General features: G+C 50.1%; 1 protein-coding gene across 5 annotated transcripts in view; it reads left to right on the top strand.

Moving 5' to 3' along the window:
• Positions 1–16,034, top strand: part of SIDT1 (SID1 transmembrane family member 1) — an 83,864-nt gene extending 67,830 nt beyond the window's left edge. For 2 of the 5 annotated variants that reach the window (XM_037910012.2, XM_037909979.2), the window contains 10 exons: positions 276–393; positions 1,108–1,244; positions 2,053–2,161; positions 2,801–2,815; positions 3,690–3,769; positions 5,107–5,153; positions 7,010–7,115; positions 8,012–8,122; positions 12,707–12,820; positions 14,073–16,034. In XM_037910012.2, the coding sequence (XP_037765940.1) occupies positions 276–393; positions 1,108–1,244; positions 2,053–2,161; positions 2,801–2,815; positions 3,690–3,769; positions 5,107–5,153; positions 7,010–7,115; positions 8,012–8,122; positions 12,707–12,820; positions 14,073–14,135 (900 nt within the window). In that variant the 3' untranslated portion in view covers positions 14,136–16,034. The remainder of the gene's footprint in view (positions 1–275; positions 394–1,107; positions 1,245–2,052; positions 2,162–2,800; positions 2,816–3,689; positions 3,770–5,106; positions 5,154–7,009; positions 7,116–8,011; positions 8,123–12,706; positions 12,821–14,072) is intronic. The other 3 variants (XM_037909988.2, XM_037909994.2, XM_037910002.2) reach the window with 3 other exon arrangements.
• Positions 16,035–17,175: the final 1,141 nt, after the last annotated feature.

The raw sequence follows: 17,175 nt of genomic DNA on the forward strand, positions 1-17,175 counted from the left end.
TGGGGTTTTTCAGTGTCAGTATACTGACAAATTCCCCCGTGGTCAGCTGCATTCTGCCCCGTCAACCCTCCCTACAGTTCCATCTAGCTGGTTCTTAGACTGCTAAATAGCATGGCAGTGTGCTGTTGTGTGCCATAGACACCCCAAAGGTGGCTACCCTTCATTGGAATGTGAGTGTGTGTAAAATGTAGTTTGAGCTCCATAGGAGTGTAAGCTCTGACTAGTGAGGATATGACACTGTGTCCCTTGTGTTCTCTTCCCTCCTCCTCTTCCAGGAGTATGGAATCCCCAAACACTTTGGTCTTTTCTATGCCATGGGCATTGCTTTGATGATGGAAGGGGTTCTCAGTGCTTGTTACCATGTCTGCCCCAACTACTCTAATTTCCAGTTTGGTAAGTGGAGAACTCCAGCCAACAGAGAAACTTATGGGGAAGGAGGGCTCAGATTTCACCCGTTCAGGTTTGAAGCAGATCAGCCAAGTGGAACTTCGGCATCCCCCGGGATGCTAGGCCTGCAGATCTCTTCGGAGCTTGCCCACATGTTGGGTGTGCAGGGACCAGTTAGTGAATGTTGTGTTTTTTGTACTCCAGTTGATGATACACTGTCCAGGTGACTATGTTAGCACTCTGCTGGCAAGAACCATGATTCCCCTCAATTCTGGCACTCAGTGTTCAAAGGTAGCATAGACAAGGCCTAAATCATTTGCCTCTGAGGCCCTGACAGCTCCTGATTCCCCCCCAGAAGATTCAATGGCCCATGTATCTAACATGTGGACCTCAGCCCCATCAGGCTGGAAACTGTCTCCCTGTAGGTCAGTTCACCTGTTCCCAGCAATAATCCCATGTGGCCCTGTGTTGCGCTGGCATATTCCAAGCACTTAATTCTCATTCTGCATTGCTTCACAGCACCCAGGGAGCTCACAGTGCAAATTGGAGAATGGTTGGAGCAAATTGGCATAGCTCTAGGGAGCTATACCTACCAGCCAAGGGTCTGGCCCGTGGGCTCAGCCCTGATTTACAGACACTCTGAAAAGCCATCCCAGTCCCCCTGGCCAGTGAGTAGGGAAAAACCCTGTCTTCATTCTCTCTGTTCTCTTCCTTTCACAGACACCTCCTTCATGTACATGATTGCAGGACTCTGCATGCTCAAGCTGTACCAGACCCGCCACCCTGACATCAACGCCAGTGCTTACTCTGCTTACGCCTCCTTTGCCGTGGTCATTTGCCTGGCTGTCCTTGGAGTGGTATGGCTCTCTCCTACCCACCCTGCTCTCCAGGAAGGAAAAGCACTGACCCAATGGAGAAAAAGTACAAGGGGCGGGGAGCATAGGGTAGTGGGGCCTGCAAAGTCTGATGGCCCCTGGGTGAGCGTGACCAATACCGCAGGGCCTTGGCTCTCATTTTATCTTTGAGAAGTCATGGAAGACGGGAGAGACTCCAGACAATTGGCACTATATTTTCCCTTTGCCAATCTATAAAAAGGGAAATAAGGACAACCTGGGGAATTACGGAGCAGTCAGCTTAACTTCTATACCCGGAAAGACAATAGAGTAAATAATTAAGCAATCAGTTTGCAAACACCTAGAAGATAATGAGGTGATAAGTAACAGTCGGGCATGGATTTGTCAAGAACAAACCGTGTCAGACCAACCGGATAGCTTTCTCTAGCAGGGTAACAAGCCTTGTGGACAGGGGGGAAGCGGTAGACCTGGTATAGCTTCACTTTAGTGAGGCTTTTGATACTGCCTCGCATGACCTTCTCATAAACAAACTAGGGAAATGCAACCTAGATGGAGCTACTATAAGGTGGGTGCAGCTCCCTTTTATTCAGGCTGGGCTTGTGGGTGCTCAGTACTTCTGGAGAACCAGCTCACATTTATTTAGGTGCCTAAATATGGATTTAGGAATCTGACCTGAGGTTGAACGTTTTGGCCCTACCCTTTCGCAGGGTCTGTATTTGGCAAGTGTTTCTGATAGCTGGGGGAGGCGTTGGGGGCTGAACGATGGGCGGCGGAGCCTGAGAACCCACCATTTTTTCTGTTTTGCTCCCAGGTGTTCGGAAAGAATGATGTGTGGTTTTGGGTCATCTTCTCAGTCATCCACGTCGTGGCCTCACTGGCTCTCAGCACCCAGATCTACTACATGGGCCGCTTCAAAATAGGTAAGCCTGGTGGCTGAGGAGAAATGGGCTTTTTGCCCCTGATGCTCACGTGCCTCTCGCTCCCCACCCTGAATTGGGGCACAAGAATTAGTAACCCCGGCAGCCTATGCCACCTCTGCAAAGTCAGTCTTCCTGCCAGCGCCTGTGTGCCAGGCCTGGGGGTATGCCACTCTTCTAACGCTGTCTTCCTGTTCTGACACCTCTGCTGCCTGGCACTGGGAGAGCCCAGCACAGTGACCCACTTTGTGGCACTCCAGCTACAGGGCTCCTAAGCATGCTGTCACAGGGACTCTCTGCCCAGAGTCCGATGAGGTGAGCTGTAGCTCACGAAAGCTTATGCTCAAATAAATTGGTTAGTCTCTGAGGTGCCACAAGTACTCCTTTTCTTTTTGCGAATATAGACTAACACGGCTGCTACTCTGAAATCTGCCCAGAGTGTTTCTCTCTGTTATGTGGCATCCAAAGGTGGTGCTGTACCTGGGAGCACTACAGTATTCCTGTAGCGGTCAAACCACCCAGCACTCAGAGAGGCAGCTGTGAGGCATCTGCTCTCCTACCTAGATGTGCAGGCCCCACACAGCTGTTGTGCTCCACTCACAAACCTCTTTCTCCTTTTTCTTCTGCTGCCCTTGGTCTCAGATGTCCCTGACACAGGTAACCAGCAGCTCCCTTTCTTCCCTGTTTGGTTTGAGTGAGCAGCAATGGAGCAAATGGATGGGGAACGTATGTTCCTTTAGCCTGCTGTGTGGGTTCTTTAGGAGTGAAATCAGTGGCAGAGTGTGGGCCACAGGAAGTGCACACGGCAGCAGAACCACATCTGTTCCACTGCAGAAAGGGGCCTGCGGTCGGAGCAGGCATGCAGGAGGGCTCCAATCTTGGTGCTCTGGACTCCACCAGTTCCACACATGTCTCTGAAGGGATGGGCCTATGAGAATGTGGAACTGTCCGCCACAAACCCTCCAGTCGGGGCAGTGTAGTAGTTTCAGGGGCTGGAGGAGGAGCTGTCCTGCAGCCTGAGGGGAGGATTCCAGCCCCTTCAACACCCCGCAGCCATTTTCTCTGTGGGTGGGAGCGGATGAATATCTCCCTAGGTGAAAATTCCTTAGAGAAGGGAAGTGTGGAGACTGCTTGGCCTTTCCCCATGCCTCAGCACATGCTCCTGCCTCCCTCTGAGGATCAGCCACAGAATATGCCAGGTACATGTTAGGGGGACTCTCGGACAATGCCAATGGGTGATAGGTGGGTGTTGAAACTCTGCATGGCCAAATGCCATTCAGCTGACAGCTGTCTGTATTCCAGTGTCCCCTTGTGGCATTGACACCCCCTGCACTGTGAATCACGAGCTGCTGCACTAATGATTTGCTTCTCAAAAGGAAGGCAAAGCAATCCGGCTTGGTGGGTGTGGGCTCCCCACTTGCATGCCCTCCTCAGTTAGTGTCACCCTGCTCCCTGGGTAGCGATACTGCCTCACTGCCCTGTCAGGGCTACTCGGCTGGATACACTGGCTTTCCTGTCCTCTTATCTCCAGCAGACTTTGGGATTTTCCGCCGGGTGGCGATGGTGCTGTACACGGACTGTATCCAGCAGTGCAGCCGGCCAATGTACATGGTAGGTGGTTTCCCGAGCCCCAGCCCATCCTTGGCAGTTACTCAGTTGCCGGCTAGGTAGTGGTTAAAGCCGTGCAGAGCGTGTGTAGGCAGCACATGTGGCTCTTCAAATGAGTGGGCAAAGAAATCTTTTTTTTTTTTTTTTGAAAACCCCCTCCAACAAAATAAAGCTTCTGTCCTTGGTCTGGAATTCCACACTCTTTGTCTTAGGCCGCAGGATGCTTTTGTGGGGAGTTTGAGGTGAATTGGTCAAGGACGGGGGATATTTTTAAAAACGTCGATCATTCGGAAGTTGTTAGCGTAGGGAGCTCAGCCCCGCATTCCGAACACTTGCTGTCCCCTGCAGCCTTACCCTGGTTGTTGCTTTAGCGGTAGAGCTATAGCTGCTGTTGTTCCTGCTTCGCCCTGGGGCTGACGGGGTTTTGCAGCCAAAACCAAGACGTGGTTGTTACCCAAGTCCCTTAAACTCACTTCTTGTCAGAGGCCGTTCAGCACTGACTCCAGCCTGGCGCCTCGTGTGCCTTATGGGCCGAGCCGTTCCTGGCTGTCCTGGGTGACTGAATTTTCAAGCAGCTAGGCTCCACACACCCCGTCTGTTTCTTTCTTAAAAGAGGCTTCTTTCACTTCTCCTGGGACACGACAGGCTGAATTTCCCAGGCAGTGTACGACCACGGGGATCTTAAGAAAACACTGTTAATTAGGAAGAGAAATTCAGACCTACAACACCAGAACAAGTTGAATGTGATGAAAGCAGGTCTAGGCTCAAAGGGGCATCTTCCACTTAAAAAGCCTGCAAAGTTGTTCACCCGTTATAGTTGCTATAGTTAGTTACAAGAACTACCTAAGCTCACTGGAACTGAAAAGGTTGGGGAGAAGGGGGAGTTCTCTTATGTGTTTGACAGCGCTTCGTGCTTAATCGTTTTCCCTGTGTCCCTTGTGTAGTCAGTTCCTTTCTGTGTGTGAGATTATTATTATTTTTAAGAAATAGGAATAATACTATTTGTAAAACCACAAAAACTGACCAGGGGATTCAGGGGCTGGTGCATTACCGGAAACATCTTGGAACTCCTGTTTTGGAACAGATTAGATTTCCGCTCCGCAATATCCCTTTAAAATCCATAAAATTGGAGCGATTTGTTTTCCTAGCACAAATGTTCACCAAAAAAAAAGGATCTGACACTCACGCATTCATGCATTTGTGAGAGGCAAATTTTAAATCTGTGAGAGTCTCTTGAATTGCCGTGACAAACTTCTCTGCCTGCACTCCTCGCCATGTTTTGTATAGCATTGGTGAAGACTGAACATTCATGAGCTCTGATTATTGTGCCTTCTCCCCAGGACAGAATGGTGCTGCTTATTGTTGGAAACCTGGTCAACTGGTCCTTGTAAGTAGTAGTGGGGTGTGCGCGTGTTTCAGCATTGATTGTTGTAGGTGGCTGGAATGGGGGTAGAAATGTAGTGGTCTTTGTATGGGAGTCTTTCAGATCCTTCTGCTGGATTTCAGCAACCCTAAAGTGGAGGTGAGTTCCAGGCTTTACAGAGCTCAAACCAGGGGCATGATCCTGTTAGAGCTGAGAAGCTAAAATGGGTTAGGCCTGCTCAATATGTACGTGGGAGACCTCCAGCAAAACGGAGGTGTTGCAGACTGCAGTGTTGGTGGTTTTGTAGGTGGCACTTGTCCGTCCCCTCTGGTAGGGCCCGCTGTTCATGGGGTAGCCTACCCAAGCGAGCTTGAATCCAGCGAGTGTGGCTAAGAACAGCAGTGGAGACGGTGCAGCACAGGGTTCAGCGTAGGTAATACAAGGCCCAGGGTACGTACTCGGCTTGCTAGACCTCACTGTGCGGTTGTCACTGCTGTTGTCACCCATGCTAACTGGATTCAAGCTTGCTAGCCCCTGAACTGCTTGTGCTGTGTAGATGCACCCTGAGTCAGGACTCGTCCAGTGCCCTGCCATGCTGTTAGACCATGTTGCTAGAGGGGCCAGTTCTTGGATGAGATGTAAAATCAAAATCCTGGCCTCTTGTTAAAGTTTCCTTGACGCCTTTTCCCAAGAAAATTCCTTGTTAAAACCTAGTTTGGGTAATTGTATTGTGCCTCCTTAAATCCACCACCAGCAGAATTCTTCATTTTCTATCCTGTCTTAATTTCCTCCAACAGCCAGGATCACCAAAATGCATTTTGCTCCAGCCACTCCCCTGCACCAGGGGTAGGGCAGGAACAGCTGGCGTAGCTTTGCCATAGCTGTGGATTTCACTATATGGAGGGTGCTGCTGCTTTAAGGCAGCTTTCCAGGAATGTTGTGCCCCTGGAGTGGGTCAGAAGAGACGAACACATGGCTAAAAATCTGGCCTTTTATTGCTGAAATGAAGCCACCTCTGGCTGCTTAACAGTCCACAACCACAGCACAACCATCCAGGAAAGGGAGCGAAGAAGAATCCCAAATTCAACTGAAAAACAAGGGAGGAATTTAGGCTGTCAGAATGTAAACTTCTCAGCTGGAATGTAGCTCCTAGCTTATGCTCCTCGTCAATGTCCAGTGTAATTTTAACAGATAGTCTGTGTGCTCTGTTGTTTGTGTGGATTGGATCTTCCAAACAGCAGCATGCCACAGGGAGATGTGACTGCAAAAGACAAGAAGTTGGCAGGGGCTCTGGGGCAGGTGTAGGCCCTGAAACTACTTGAACGCCTTCATTTAAAACTGACTAGAGATTTCCAGCTCACTCTGAAGTGGATCCAACTGTCAGATATCCCCTGCTGCCCAGTAGGGCCTGGGAGAAAGGGGGTCCTGCAAGCCAATAAGAGGGGCAGCAGGGGGCGCTCTAGTTATTTCCTCTCAGCCTCTCACCCGCCCACTCACAGGTTCTGAATACTGAGCAGAAAAGACAAAATAGTGTCAAATAAGATCGGAAACCACAGAAGTGAGGGCAGGAGTGTGATATATGAGTTGGCTGCGTGGGGGTGGGGCGAGGGCGGGCTAGGACTCCTGGGTTCTGTTCTTAGCTCTTCCACTGGCTCCCTGTGGCAAATCACTTTCCCCCACCCCGCCTTAGTTTCTCATTTGTAAAATAGGACATAGAGTATTTACCTGCCACCCCAGAGGGCTGTGAGGCCAAACCGGTGTGCGTCAAGTGTCCTGTGATAGCAGGAGCAGTGTGTGATTGACGCATTCTGGAGTCTCCCTCCCCAGCATGGGTGAAGAAGTTGGTTAATGTGTCTGTCTCTGTCCCTCCCTTCTCTCAGTGCTGTCTTTGGACTGGTGTATCGGCCAAGGGACTTTGCCTCCTACATGCTGGGGATCTTTATCTGTAACCTACTGCTGTATCTGGCCTTTTACATCATCATGAAGGTAAAGGAGGCAGCTTGTTTGCCCTCATCAGCCTTTATTTCCTCTGCCATCCCGTTGGGGGAACGAAGGCCTTTCGTGCAGCAGTTCCTTGTGTCTCCACCACTCCTGCAGTGCAGTGTGAAGGGGGGCTGGCTGCCTAATGTCTGCGCCCCTCGCTGCTCCTCTGATTGCAGTGTCCACTCCCGCTGGGGACTTGCTAATTCTGCAGCATGGGGGGCCTTGGTGTTAGGGGCTTGGGGGAAGCCCATCGGCGACACATGATCAGTTGTTTTTTTTACAGAAACCATGTGGGGCAGCCACACATCAGTCCACTTTACACTATGAGGGCACCAGTGCATTCTGGGACTCCAGAGCACCTATCCCCTAGGTAGCACTGTTGCTGGGAGCAGGGGTTTCTGGGTACTTTCCACACAGGGTGCCCTGCACTTAGGGATGTATTCGGAGGATAGGTTGAGCTGTTATAGCTGCAACACTTGTGATTGCCCTGCTGAGGAGCCGTCGCAGACAGCCCATCTTGGGTGTCTCAAACCGAGCTTGTAAAACTCCTGGGCTGGCGTCGGCAAGAGGATGCAGGGCTTTGTATAGCATTGCAAGCCTGCCAGACGCTGCTTGTTATGTCTCTTTGCAGAGTGCAGACTGGGCCTTAGATTCTCCTAAAAGGGGCAATAAATGAAGCCAGAGCTTTCAGAAAGTTGAAGAGGCAGATGATTTTCTGATCCAAAATTGAGAATAATGGATGCCCTGTGCTACTGACTACACCCTCCTGTTTTCAGGGGTGTGCCGGGACTGTGCCCTTTGCTGTGATTGTGTGCACAGCTGGATGGTTCTTGGAAAGGAAATTGTATGTTGCCTCCCTGGGCTGATTTTTGAGGCCTTGTTCCTTTTGATCGTTGCAGCTCCGCAGCTCTGAGAAGCTCCTGCCCATTCCACTGTTCTGCATTGTGGCCACGGCCGCGGTTTGGGCTGCAGCCCTTTACTTCTTCTTCCAAAACCTCAGCAGCTGGGAGGTAAAGGTCACACATTTATCTGTCTTGAGCCCCATCTCTCTTTCTCTCTCTCTTCCTCCATCATTTCTGCTCCCTTTTCCTTCCCCAGTCCATACTTCTGAATATCCCTTTTTATCCTGCAAAAAAATGTTTTAGGAAAAGGCATCTGGATTGTTAATAACCGTACATGGCAAAGAAAGGGCAAACTCCTTCAATGTATTGGAAGGATGGGGACTATTACAGACATGAGCCAAAAATAACTGACACTAGCACAGGAATAGCCAAGGGCATCATGTACCACACTGTTGATCCCGTGTGTTCCTTATTACATTAACGTGAATTGAGAGGGTGGTGTGAAAGTGATCCAGAAAGAGTACTGGCTGTTGGTGGAGAAAGAAAATATAGCTATACCTTGGTAGGTCTGTAACATGAGCTCTTGTAGAAGCTCACAGATCTAGAATTACTCCAGGTGGCTGTTTATTTGGAGGGTAATTTCTTTTCTCCTGCTTCTGTTTGTATAATGGAGAAGGGTTTTTGTCTTTCCAGTGTCTTTCTAGATTCTCCTATGCTCTGAATGCTTACCACGCAGAATTCATGATCCCTGAACACAGTGTTCATACAGAATATTTATTTAAGATTTTGGTCTGGAGGAAGCACAGAGCAACTGATAAAGAAGTTAGCTTGTATGCAGTGGTGGTGTAGCCGTGTCAGTCCCAGGATATTAGTGAGACCAGATGCGTGAGATAACATCTTGTGTTGGACCAACTTCCATTGGTGAGAGAGACAAGCTTTCCAGCTTACACAGAGCTCTTCTTCAGGTCTGGGAAAGGTACTCAGTGTGTCACAGCTAAATGCAAGATTGAGCAGATAGAATGTGCACAAATGTCTTCTGCTAAACTAAGGGACCATTCAAGGTGAAGTGGCCCGTTAACAACCCTGTAGACATAGGACAAAAGGAGGGATTAGTGGGTTACAGATTGTTGCAATGACCCATCAGTCGAGTGTCATTATTAAGACTATGGCTGTGTCTACACTCAGGACCTTACAGCAGCACGCTGTACCACTGCAGCTGCCCCGCTGTAAGGTCTCCTGGGTAGCCACTCTATGCCAATGGGAGAGAGCTCTCCTCCAGCCAGCATAATTAAATCACCCCCAATGGGTGGCGGTAGCTGTGTTGGTGGGTGAGTGTTTCCCACAGACATAGCGCTGTCCACACCAGTGCTTTTGTCCGTGTAACTTATGTCGGTCAGGGGAGTGGTTTTTTTCACACCTGACTGACCAAAGTTTTGCTGACAAAAGTGGTAGTGGAGACAAAGCCCATGATTTTTACTGTCTAGCAGAGGTATGAATTTAAGCTCCCAGGCTCGTCTTTTGTGTTGTGCAGGTTTCCTTGAGGATGAGGATGAGGACTGAGAGGTCAGATATGGAGTGATCACTCTGTGAAAAGTGTTCACCCACAGGTGACGGTGTTTTTGTCTTTTACTAAAATGTTTTCAAAAGACGTGCCTGGGAGCTTAAATTCATTCCTCTGCTAGACAGCAAAAATCAGGGACTGAACAGAGACTCTGGATTTACAGCTTATTACAACAATCTGTAACCCACTAACCCCCTTTTTTTGTCCTCCGAGTGCAGAGGTGCTAGCAGACCAGGTTGTCTGGAATGGTCTCTTACAATATGTGCTAACTACTTTTGCTAAACAATCTGTTCCACCTTGCATTTAGCTGTGACTCTGAGAGTTTCTTCCCCAGTCACAGAGTTGCCAACCCTCCAGGATTGTCTGAGAGTCTCCAGGAATTAAAGATGAATGTTTCGTTATAGATTGTCTTGTGATGAAACCTCCAGGAATAGTCCAACCAAAATTGGCAACCCTATTCCCAGACCTGAAGAAGACCTGTGTGTGACTCAAAAGCTTCTCTCTCACCAACAGACGTTGGTCCAGTAAGATATTATCTTACCCAGCTTGTTTCTCCAAAGTTTGTTAGGTTCAGTTTGCCACGAGGGGCTAGAGATGGAGACTTTCTTTAGTAGGTCAAGTAGCTTAGAAAGAAGGATAGTAGAGAGCTGCACTATGGAGCAGTGAGGTCTTTTTTGGGTTGGTAACCACAGAGGGCAGAAATTTCTCTGAATGCTTGTAAGTCATTGTGTATGTCTCTTACCTGCATAATGTTAAAGATCTCATAGACCCGGATCCGTGTGCCACTGTAGTGCTCCCAGTATTGAGACCGTGATGGTGTTGCCTGCACATGGAAGATCTCATTGAAATAGAAAGTTTGAACTGCTGTTTTCAGTGGTGACAGGGTCAAGGGATAAAGATTGATAGGTGGGGAATCATAGTCACTGTTAGACTTTTTGTGCAACCTATAAGCTAAAGGTGTCTGGAATCCAGGAGTTGAGTCTGTACAGATTTGTTGCAAGAATGAGCAAATGTCGATAGATGGGGGCGTGTTTTCAGATCAGGTTCTGCCCCCAAGTAGGTCATTGTTTTGGTTAATTCCAAGGGCATGTCTGGTGTTAGAAGGCTCGGGCAGTCTGAGGTAAGCAGAGGTTTGAATTTGTTTGCAGTTTTGTTTATAGCAGCCACAAGAGGGCAGAGAGTGGGGATGGATTTTATTCATGAGTATCACTGAGATGAAACTATCAAGGTCTACTTTTGTTGTTTTTGTTTGTATTCCACCAGCACCTAGTGGCCCCAGCTGAGATCAGGGCTCCATTGAGCTAGGCACTGTACACAAACAGTTTAAGAAACCATCCTTGCTTTAAAGTGCTCACAATACAGTAAAAGGTTTCAGAGTAACAGCCGTGTTAGTCTGTATTCGCAAAAAGAAAAGGAGTACTTGTGGCACCTTAGAGACTAACCAATGTATTTGAGCATGAGCTTTCGTGAGCTACAGCTCACTTCATCGGATGCATACTGTGGAAATTGCAGAATATCATTATTATATACACAGACACCATGAAACCACACACCTATCCAAAGATAGGCTATTACCAGCAGGAGAGTGAGTTTGTGTGTGTGGTTTTTGGAGGGGGGTGAGGGGGTGAGAGAACCTGGATTTCTGCAGGAAATGGCCCACCCTGATTACCATACACATTGCGAAAAGAGTGGTCACTTTGGATGGGCTATTACCAGCAAGAGAGTGAGTTTGTCTGTGGGGGGGCGGAGGGTGAGAGAACCTCGATTTGTGCTGGAAATGGCCCATCTTGATGATCACTTTAGATAAGCTATTACCAGCAGGAGAGTGGGGAGAGGAGGTATTGTTTCATGGTCTCTGTGTATATAATGTCTTCTGCAGTTTCCACAGTATGCATCCGATGAAGTGAGCTGTAGCTCACGAAAGCTCATGCTCAAATAAATTGGTTAGTCTCTAAGGTGCCACAAGTACTCCTTTTCTTTTTGCGAATACAGTAAAAGCTGTTTTATCCAGCATGTTGGGGGAATGGGGAGTGCCGGTAAGTGGGAAAATGCTGGTTAACGAAGAGGGAAGGAGCTTGGGTGTGGGAGGGGGCTCAGGGCAGGGGGTTGGGGCACGGGAGGTGGCTCGGGGTGCTGGATCCAGGGGACTATCACCTCAGGCGACTCCCTGCAAGTGGCAACCCGTCCTGGCTGCGGCTCTGCACGCTGCCCCTGCCCCAAGCGCTGGCTCTACAGCTCCCATTGACCAGGAGCCACAGCAGGGGCAGAGCCCGCTGCTGGAGGCAGCGTGCAGAGCTGCCTGCTGCACCTCCACTTAGGAGCAGCCGGGATAGGTCGCTGCTTGCTGGGGAGCTGCCTGAGGTGAGTGGCCCCCGGATCCGGCGTCCTGTGCCCTACGCCTCATTCCACACCCAAACTCCCTCCCAGAGCCCGCGCTCTGCACCTCCTCCCGCGCCCCAGCCTCCTGCCAGCCCCATGCCAACCAGACTATAAACCGGACTTTCAGTGAAGATCAGAAATGCCGGTTTATAGAGCTTTCCGATTGGTGAAGTGCCCGATAAAACAGCTTGTACTGTATCAAGAAGGGAGACTGAGTGGGAGGGGAAACAGAGGCTGAAGGTCACGGGGCAGGTCAGTGGCACAGCTGGGTGTCTGATAGCTGAAGTGGAGAAACTGAGACTAGATCTCGGGTGCACATTTTTAACAGTGAGGGTCACTACCATTGGAACAAGTTACCTGGGGTTTCGGTGGCTTCTCTATCTCTGGAAGATAAGTTGTAACTTGACCGGAATTACTGGGGAAGTTCTATGCCTGTTTTATACCAGGGGTCAGACTTGATGGTCACCACGGTGCCTTCTGCCCATGGAAGCTATGAATCTGGGAGAAGAACCCATGTCTCCAGACTCCAAGTCCAGTGTTCTAGCCCCTCTCTGTCTCCGCATGCTACCGCTTCACTCTCTCCCCTTCACGTTCTCTGCCCACTCGCTCTTACTAAACAGATGCCTCTCCCCGGTGCAGCTCTTTGGTCTGACATCCCACATGGTACCGAAGGGTTAAGCCGGGGGAGTTTTGTGAAATGTTCGGATGGGCGATGCCAGCAACGTGCCATCCAAGTGTCTGTCCCCACTCTGTGTGTGAGAGAGAAGATATGGGAGCCTGCTCCTCCTCAGCCCTCTGCCCTCTCTCCCTAGGAGACCCCGGCAGAATCCCGAGAGAAGAATCGCCCGTGCATCCTGCTGGGCTTCTTTGATGACCATGACGTCTGGCACTTCCTCTCAGCAGCTGCCTTGTTCTTCTCCTTCTTGGTGAGCTTCTCTCTCACTCCATCTCCTGCCCATTCCCCTTCCACCTCTCTCTCCTGCTGTTGTTCTTCATCCCTCACTCTATTCCCCCACCACCCCCCATCTTTCTTCTGTTTCACTCTAGCTGGGGCACATATGTAGCCTTGGCCGTGCTGGCAGCCCCCTGGCGCCTGGTGGTGTTGTGCTACGTCCTGACCCCTGTTCATACAGCCTGCTTCTGGGGAGCATCAACCCCATCCTTGACTTGTCTTTCCACCTGCTCTGCTCCTGAGACTGCTCCTGCAAGGGGATGCTCCAACTCCGAGTTCAACAGCCGTGTCTCCTGCTGTGATTGGGTTGGCTCATTTTCCACCACTCCACCCCCTTCCATTCTTTTAATTACTTCCTGGCCTGGAGTCCCCTTGAGGATTGTGGCTGATGCAGCCGTAATGGGGCGGGGGGCATTGCCCTTGTTCCTCTCTTCTCTCCCCCCACACCATCTGAGACTCCCTCTTTCTCAGCTGTCACACTAGCGCCCTGCTGGGGACCCCACTGGACCCCCAGTGAAGCCCCTAGTATGGAGCTTTAGCCACTCCTGGGATTCCCTAACTAAAAGTGGCAGGTAAGTTGTATTAGCCAACTGGACTAAGCTTGCTGCCCTTCCTGACCTTGCTGTGTAATGCCAAGGGGGTGCCCCTGGGGGTGGGAGAACAAACTGTCCTTGGGCTGGGGGAGGAAGAGAGGCAGTGGAGAGGTGAGGTTGAGCCCTTGTCCCCCTGCTGCCTTGTCCCTGCCCCTCGTGAAGCGCACAGTCAGGAGGTGCAGCCAGTTTTGTTTCCTACCCAGCTGTGCGGTGCCTAGTGCTGCCCTGGTGGCATTTGATTTACTGGTGTGTTGGCTTTTCCTACGACTTTAGTGCTGGTGAAAGGTGTTGGGCTCTGTCCTGGGCAGAGAAGCCCTCTAGTCAGCAGCCACAGAGCAAGTGCAGGCTGGGGAGAAGCACAACAAGCTCCCACCACGCCGCGTCACTCTGGGGATCATCTCTCTCAAGGGGAGAGGAGAGTTCAGTCTCCACAGCCCATTTTGGCCCCAGCCTCTCTGCTGAGGCACCTGACGAGGGGCCAGCCAGTGCCCATTCAGATGGGTTTTTTGTGAAGGGGGCGCCTGTGTCACGGCTAGGAAGTGGCCTGAGCTCCCCCATCTCATGCCAAGCAGCTGGCAGTTAAAGCTATGTCGCGCACAGGAGCTGTGTGCTGATCTCTCCCTCTCGTTTTAGGTTCTGTTAACGCTGGATGACGACTTGGATTCTGTGCGCAGAGACAAGATCCCTGTGTTCTGAGCGACAGGAGGTGGGGTGGGGATGGTGGTCTTCATTCTGCTCAGGGGAAGGAGCAGAACCGGCAGCCAGCATTGTCTGGGGAGAATGAACCTGTTGTTGTACAAACAGCACCGACACCCCAGCCAGGTGGAGAGGGAGGAGCAGGTAGATCCCACACCAGCAAATAGGAGGTTGCTGTAATAAACAAGGCAAGACCTGAAAGGCAGACAGAGCCCTGCCTGTTCCTCCTCCCTGCCACTCATTGGATCAGGTGTAGCCAGCCAGCATCCTGGAGTCCAGTGCAAGGCAGGTGAGCAGTGCTTTGGCTGGTTCCTCTCCCAGTGGCTGCTGGAAGAGGGAGCTGTGGCCATGTTCATTAAAGGTAGTGTGTTCCTCCAGGGGTGACTTAAACTGTGTTCACCTTCTCCTGCAACCTCTGCCAACCTGAGAAAAGCCACCCAGCAGTCCTGAGCTGCCCCAGGGAGCAGTCTCTTTCTCTCGCTCACTGCCTGGCACTAACCCCAGCAGTGCAATGGGGACATGAGACACAGCGGGCTCCTCAGATGGTGAAGAGCATCTGACACTAGCTCTTGACTCCTTTACCTGCCTTTGTGTTGTGTTGCACGTTCTCTCCCATGAGTATGGTCGTCCGAGGCGATGTGGGTCCCAGTCATGTTTTGTAACTGTTCCCTGCATTCCACGGGCCACTACTGTCAGCACTGCTGCTCTCCCCATCTGACCATGTCCACGGGCCCCTGCAACCAGCACTGGGAAGGTGTTAGCTCTCACCTTGTGCCAGCCTGAGGAGCGCCTGCTGAGGCTACAGGTAGCAAACAAAGACCAGGCTCAAATCTGTAGCCCCAGCCTTAAACTTGAGCTACTTCATCCTGCAGCTGGAAGAACCTCAGGCCGGTGAAAAGCAATGGGCCGAATGAATTGTTCCACCTGAAAAAGCAACAGCCCTGGGAGATGGTGCTCGACCGTGGTGGGCTCCTACTACCCACGTCCTGGCAGCCCCAGATGCCGATGTGTTTGCTCCTCCTTGGCCTCCCTCCCTGTGCTTTTCAGTGGAGGAAAAGTTCGTGGTTGGCTCTTGCCTGGAGATCAGTTCAATGGTAGCTCCCCTCTTGCATCTGAAATGACATCCCGTGACCCTAACACAGCAACTCTTCATTAGAGCCCTCCCTTTGCTGTCCACTCCCTGAGTGGGTGTTTAGAAAAGGGAGCTGTGGAATTACAGCGTAGTGCAGTCATGCATCAGGGCACTGTCCTGTGCATACTAGTGGCGGTTTTGCTATTGACTTCAGTAGCTTCAGCAGGGTCAGGCCCATAGCGAAGAAGCTACTTATGAACCTTGGTCTTTCAGGGCTTCTGAATTTACAACCAATCCTTTGCTGTGGACTAAAAGCTAGCAAAGAAGGCTCCCACCGCAGGAGCGAAATGTCCGTTTAATAAAATTCTGAACCAAACGCTGTTTCCCCTCAGCCCTGCTGCAGCCACAAAATAGATTTTGGATTTTTGTTAATGGCTTCTGCATTTTCACTGTTGCCAGAATTGCTACATCATTAAAAACCAAGAACAAGGTGTGAAATGTTGCAGGCGCTGTGGCTGAATGGTGACCCGCGTTGCTAATTTTAAATTTAAAAATAGTATTGATTACTGAGGCCTCCTGTAACTTTTTTAAAAAGTTGCTATTGGAATATTGTTGAATTGTCAAAAAGCGGCGTGTGTGTGTGTGTGGGTGTTTGATTCTATGGTAACTATTACACAGAGGCCCTGGGCCACTAGCATTTACTTTGGGGAAAAAGTCTACGGTGAAGCTGTGCTCTGAAAAGTGTCTCGCTCCTAGAAGATGTCCTATTGATTGCTTGAAATTTGTTAAGACTGCAAATAAATGAATTCCCAGGCCTCTGACTTCAAGCTGGGTTCTTCTTATCTTCTGCATTAGGACCGATAAAAGCTGTGCAGACCCAATTCTGCCCTTACCCATATTTGTACAACCACACTGCTGGCAGTGGGCGTATTTAAGAGTAGAAACTTGGGTTGAAGGTTTCTCAAGTCAGGTATCCAAAATTAGTGACCCCTTTTGAAAAGGTTGGCCTAATGTTTTGGAGAAACTGTGGGAAAGGAAACTGCAACCCCTCAACTGTTCGCCAGTCAGTTTATTTCACTGCTGGCACTGTTGGACTGTGAATAATCCGCATCTGTTACAAAATCTCCCAACAGCTCTCACCATATGTTCTTTGTTTAGAATAAATGACTCAGTCCAGGATCTGCTGTGCAAAGCTGCAAAGAGACTAATACGAATGAGAGAGAAACAGGTTCAGGAAGGTCCCTAAGAGGGATTTAAATTTTTTTTTTTTTACAGTAAGATCCCATATTAAGGGTGAGCTTTTACATGTACAAAGTTCATGCAAACAGCATTAGATGCAGCCCTGCCTGTGTCTCTATGGGGCTACCTTAAGCAGTATCTGAACACCCCTCTACTTTGATGTAATAAGGAACTCACCACCAGAAGTTGGTCCAATAAAAGCTATTACCTCACACTCCTTGTCCCTCTATCCTGGGTGCAACATGGCTACAACTACACAGCGGCCAACACCTCTGTGAGTGCTGGGAGGCATGACAGAGCTGGATGCATGGGGACACTTGGTGGCCCTGCTGTCAACTTCTCATACTCTAGCTCCACCCTCCAGGTGAACAGCCAGCTGCTGAGAGCACACGGGGAGAGAGCAGCTCTTTCTGATGGCAGAGAGCAGCTTCCTTTCGAGGCTCACTTGGCTCAGGTCACACTGATCCAGCTCAGCTAAGCATAAGCCCTACACTGAGTGTAACTTCAAAACAACTGCTAGGATGAGGAAGATTAGGGCTGTTATCCTTTTCCTCACTCCCATCACCCTGCTTCCCTCATTCCAGCTATTGTAGGGCTGTCATCTCACCCTTGCAGTCACAGCCTGTGCTTAGAGAATGGGTAGCCTTGCTCTTGTGTGTATAAATATATATTTATATTCTGTGGCTCTGGCACAACCACATAGGGCCAATTGCATTCCCTGCTGGGCAC

This window comes from Chelonia mydas, chromosome 1, assembly GCF_015237465.2.
Source record: "Chelonia mydas isolate rCheMyd1 chromosome 1, rCheMyd1.pri.v2, whole genome shotgun sequence".
Classification (NCBI taxonomy): domain Eukaryota; kingdom Metazoa; phylum Chordata; order Testudines; family Cheloniidae; genus Chelonia; species Chelonia mydas.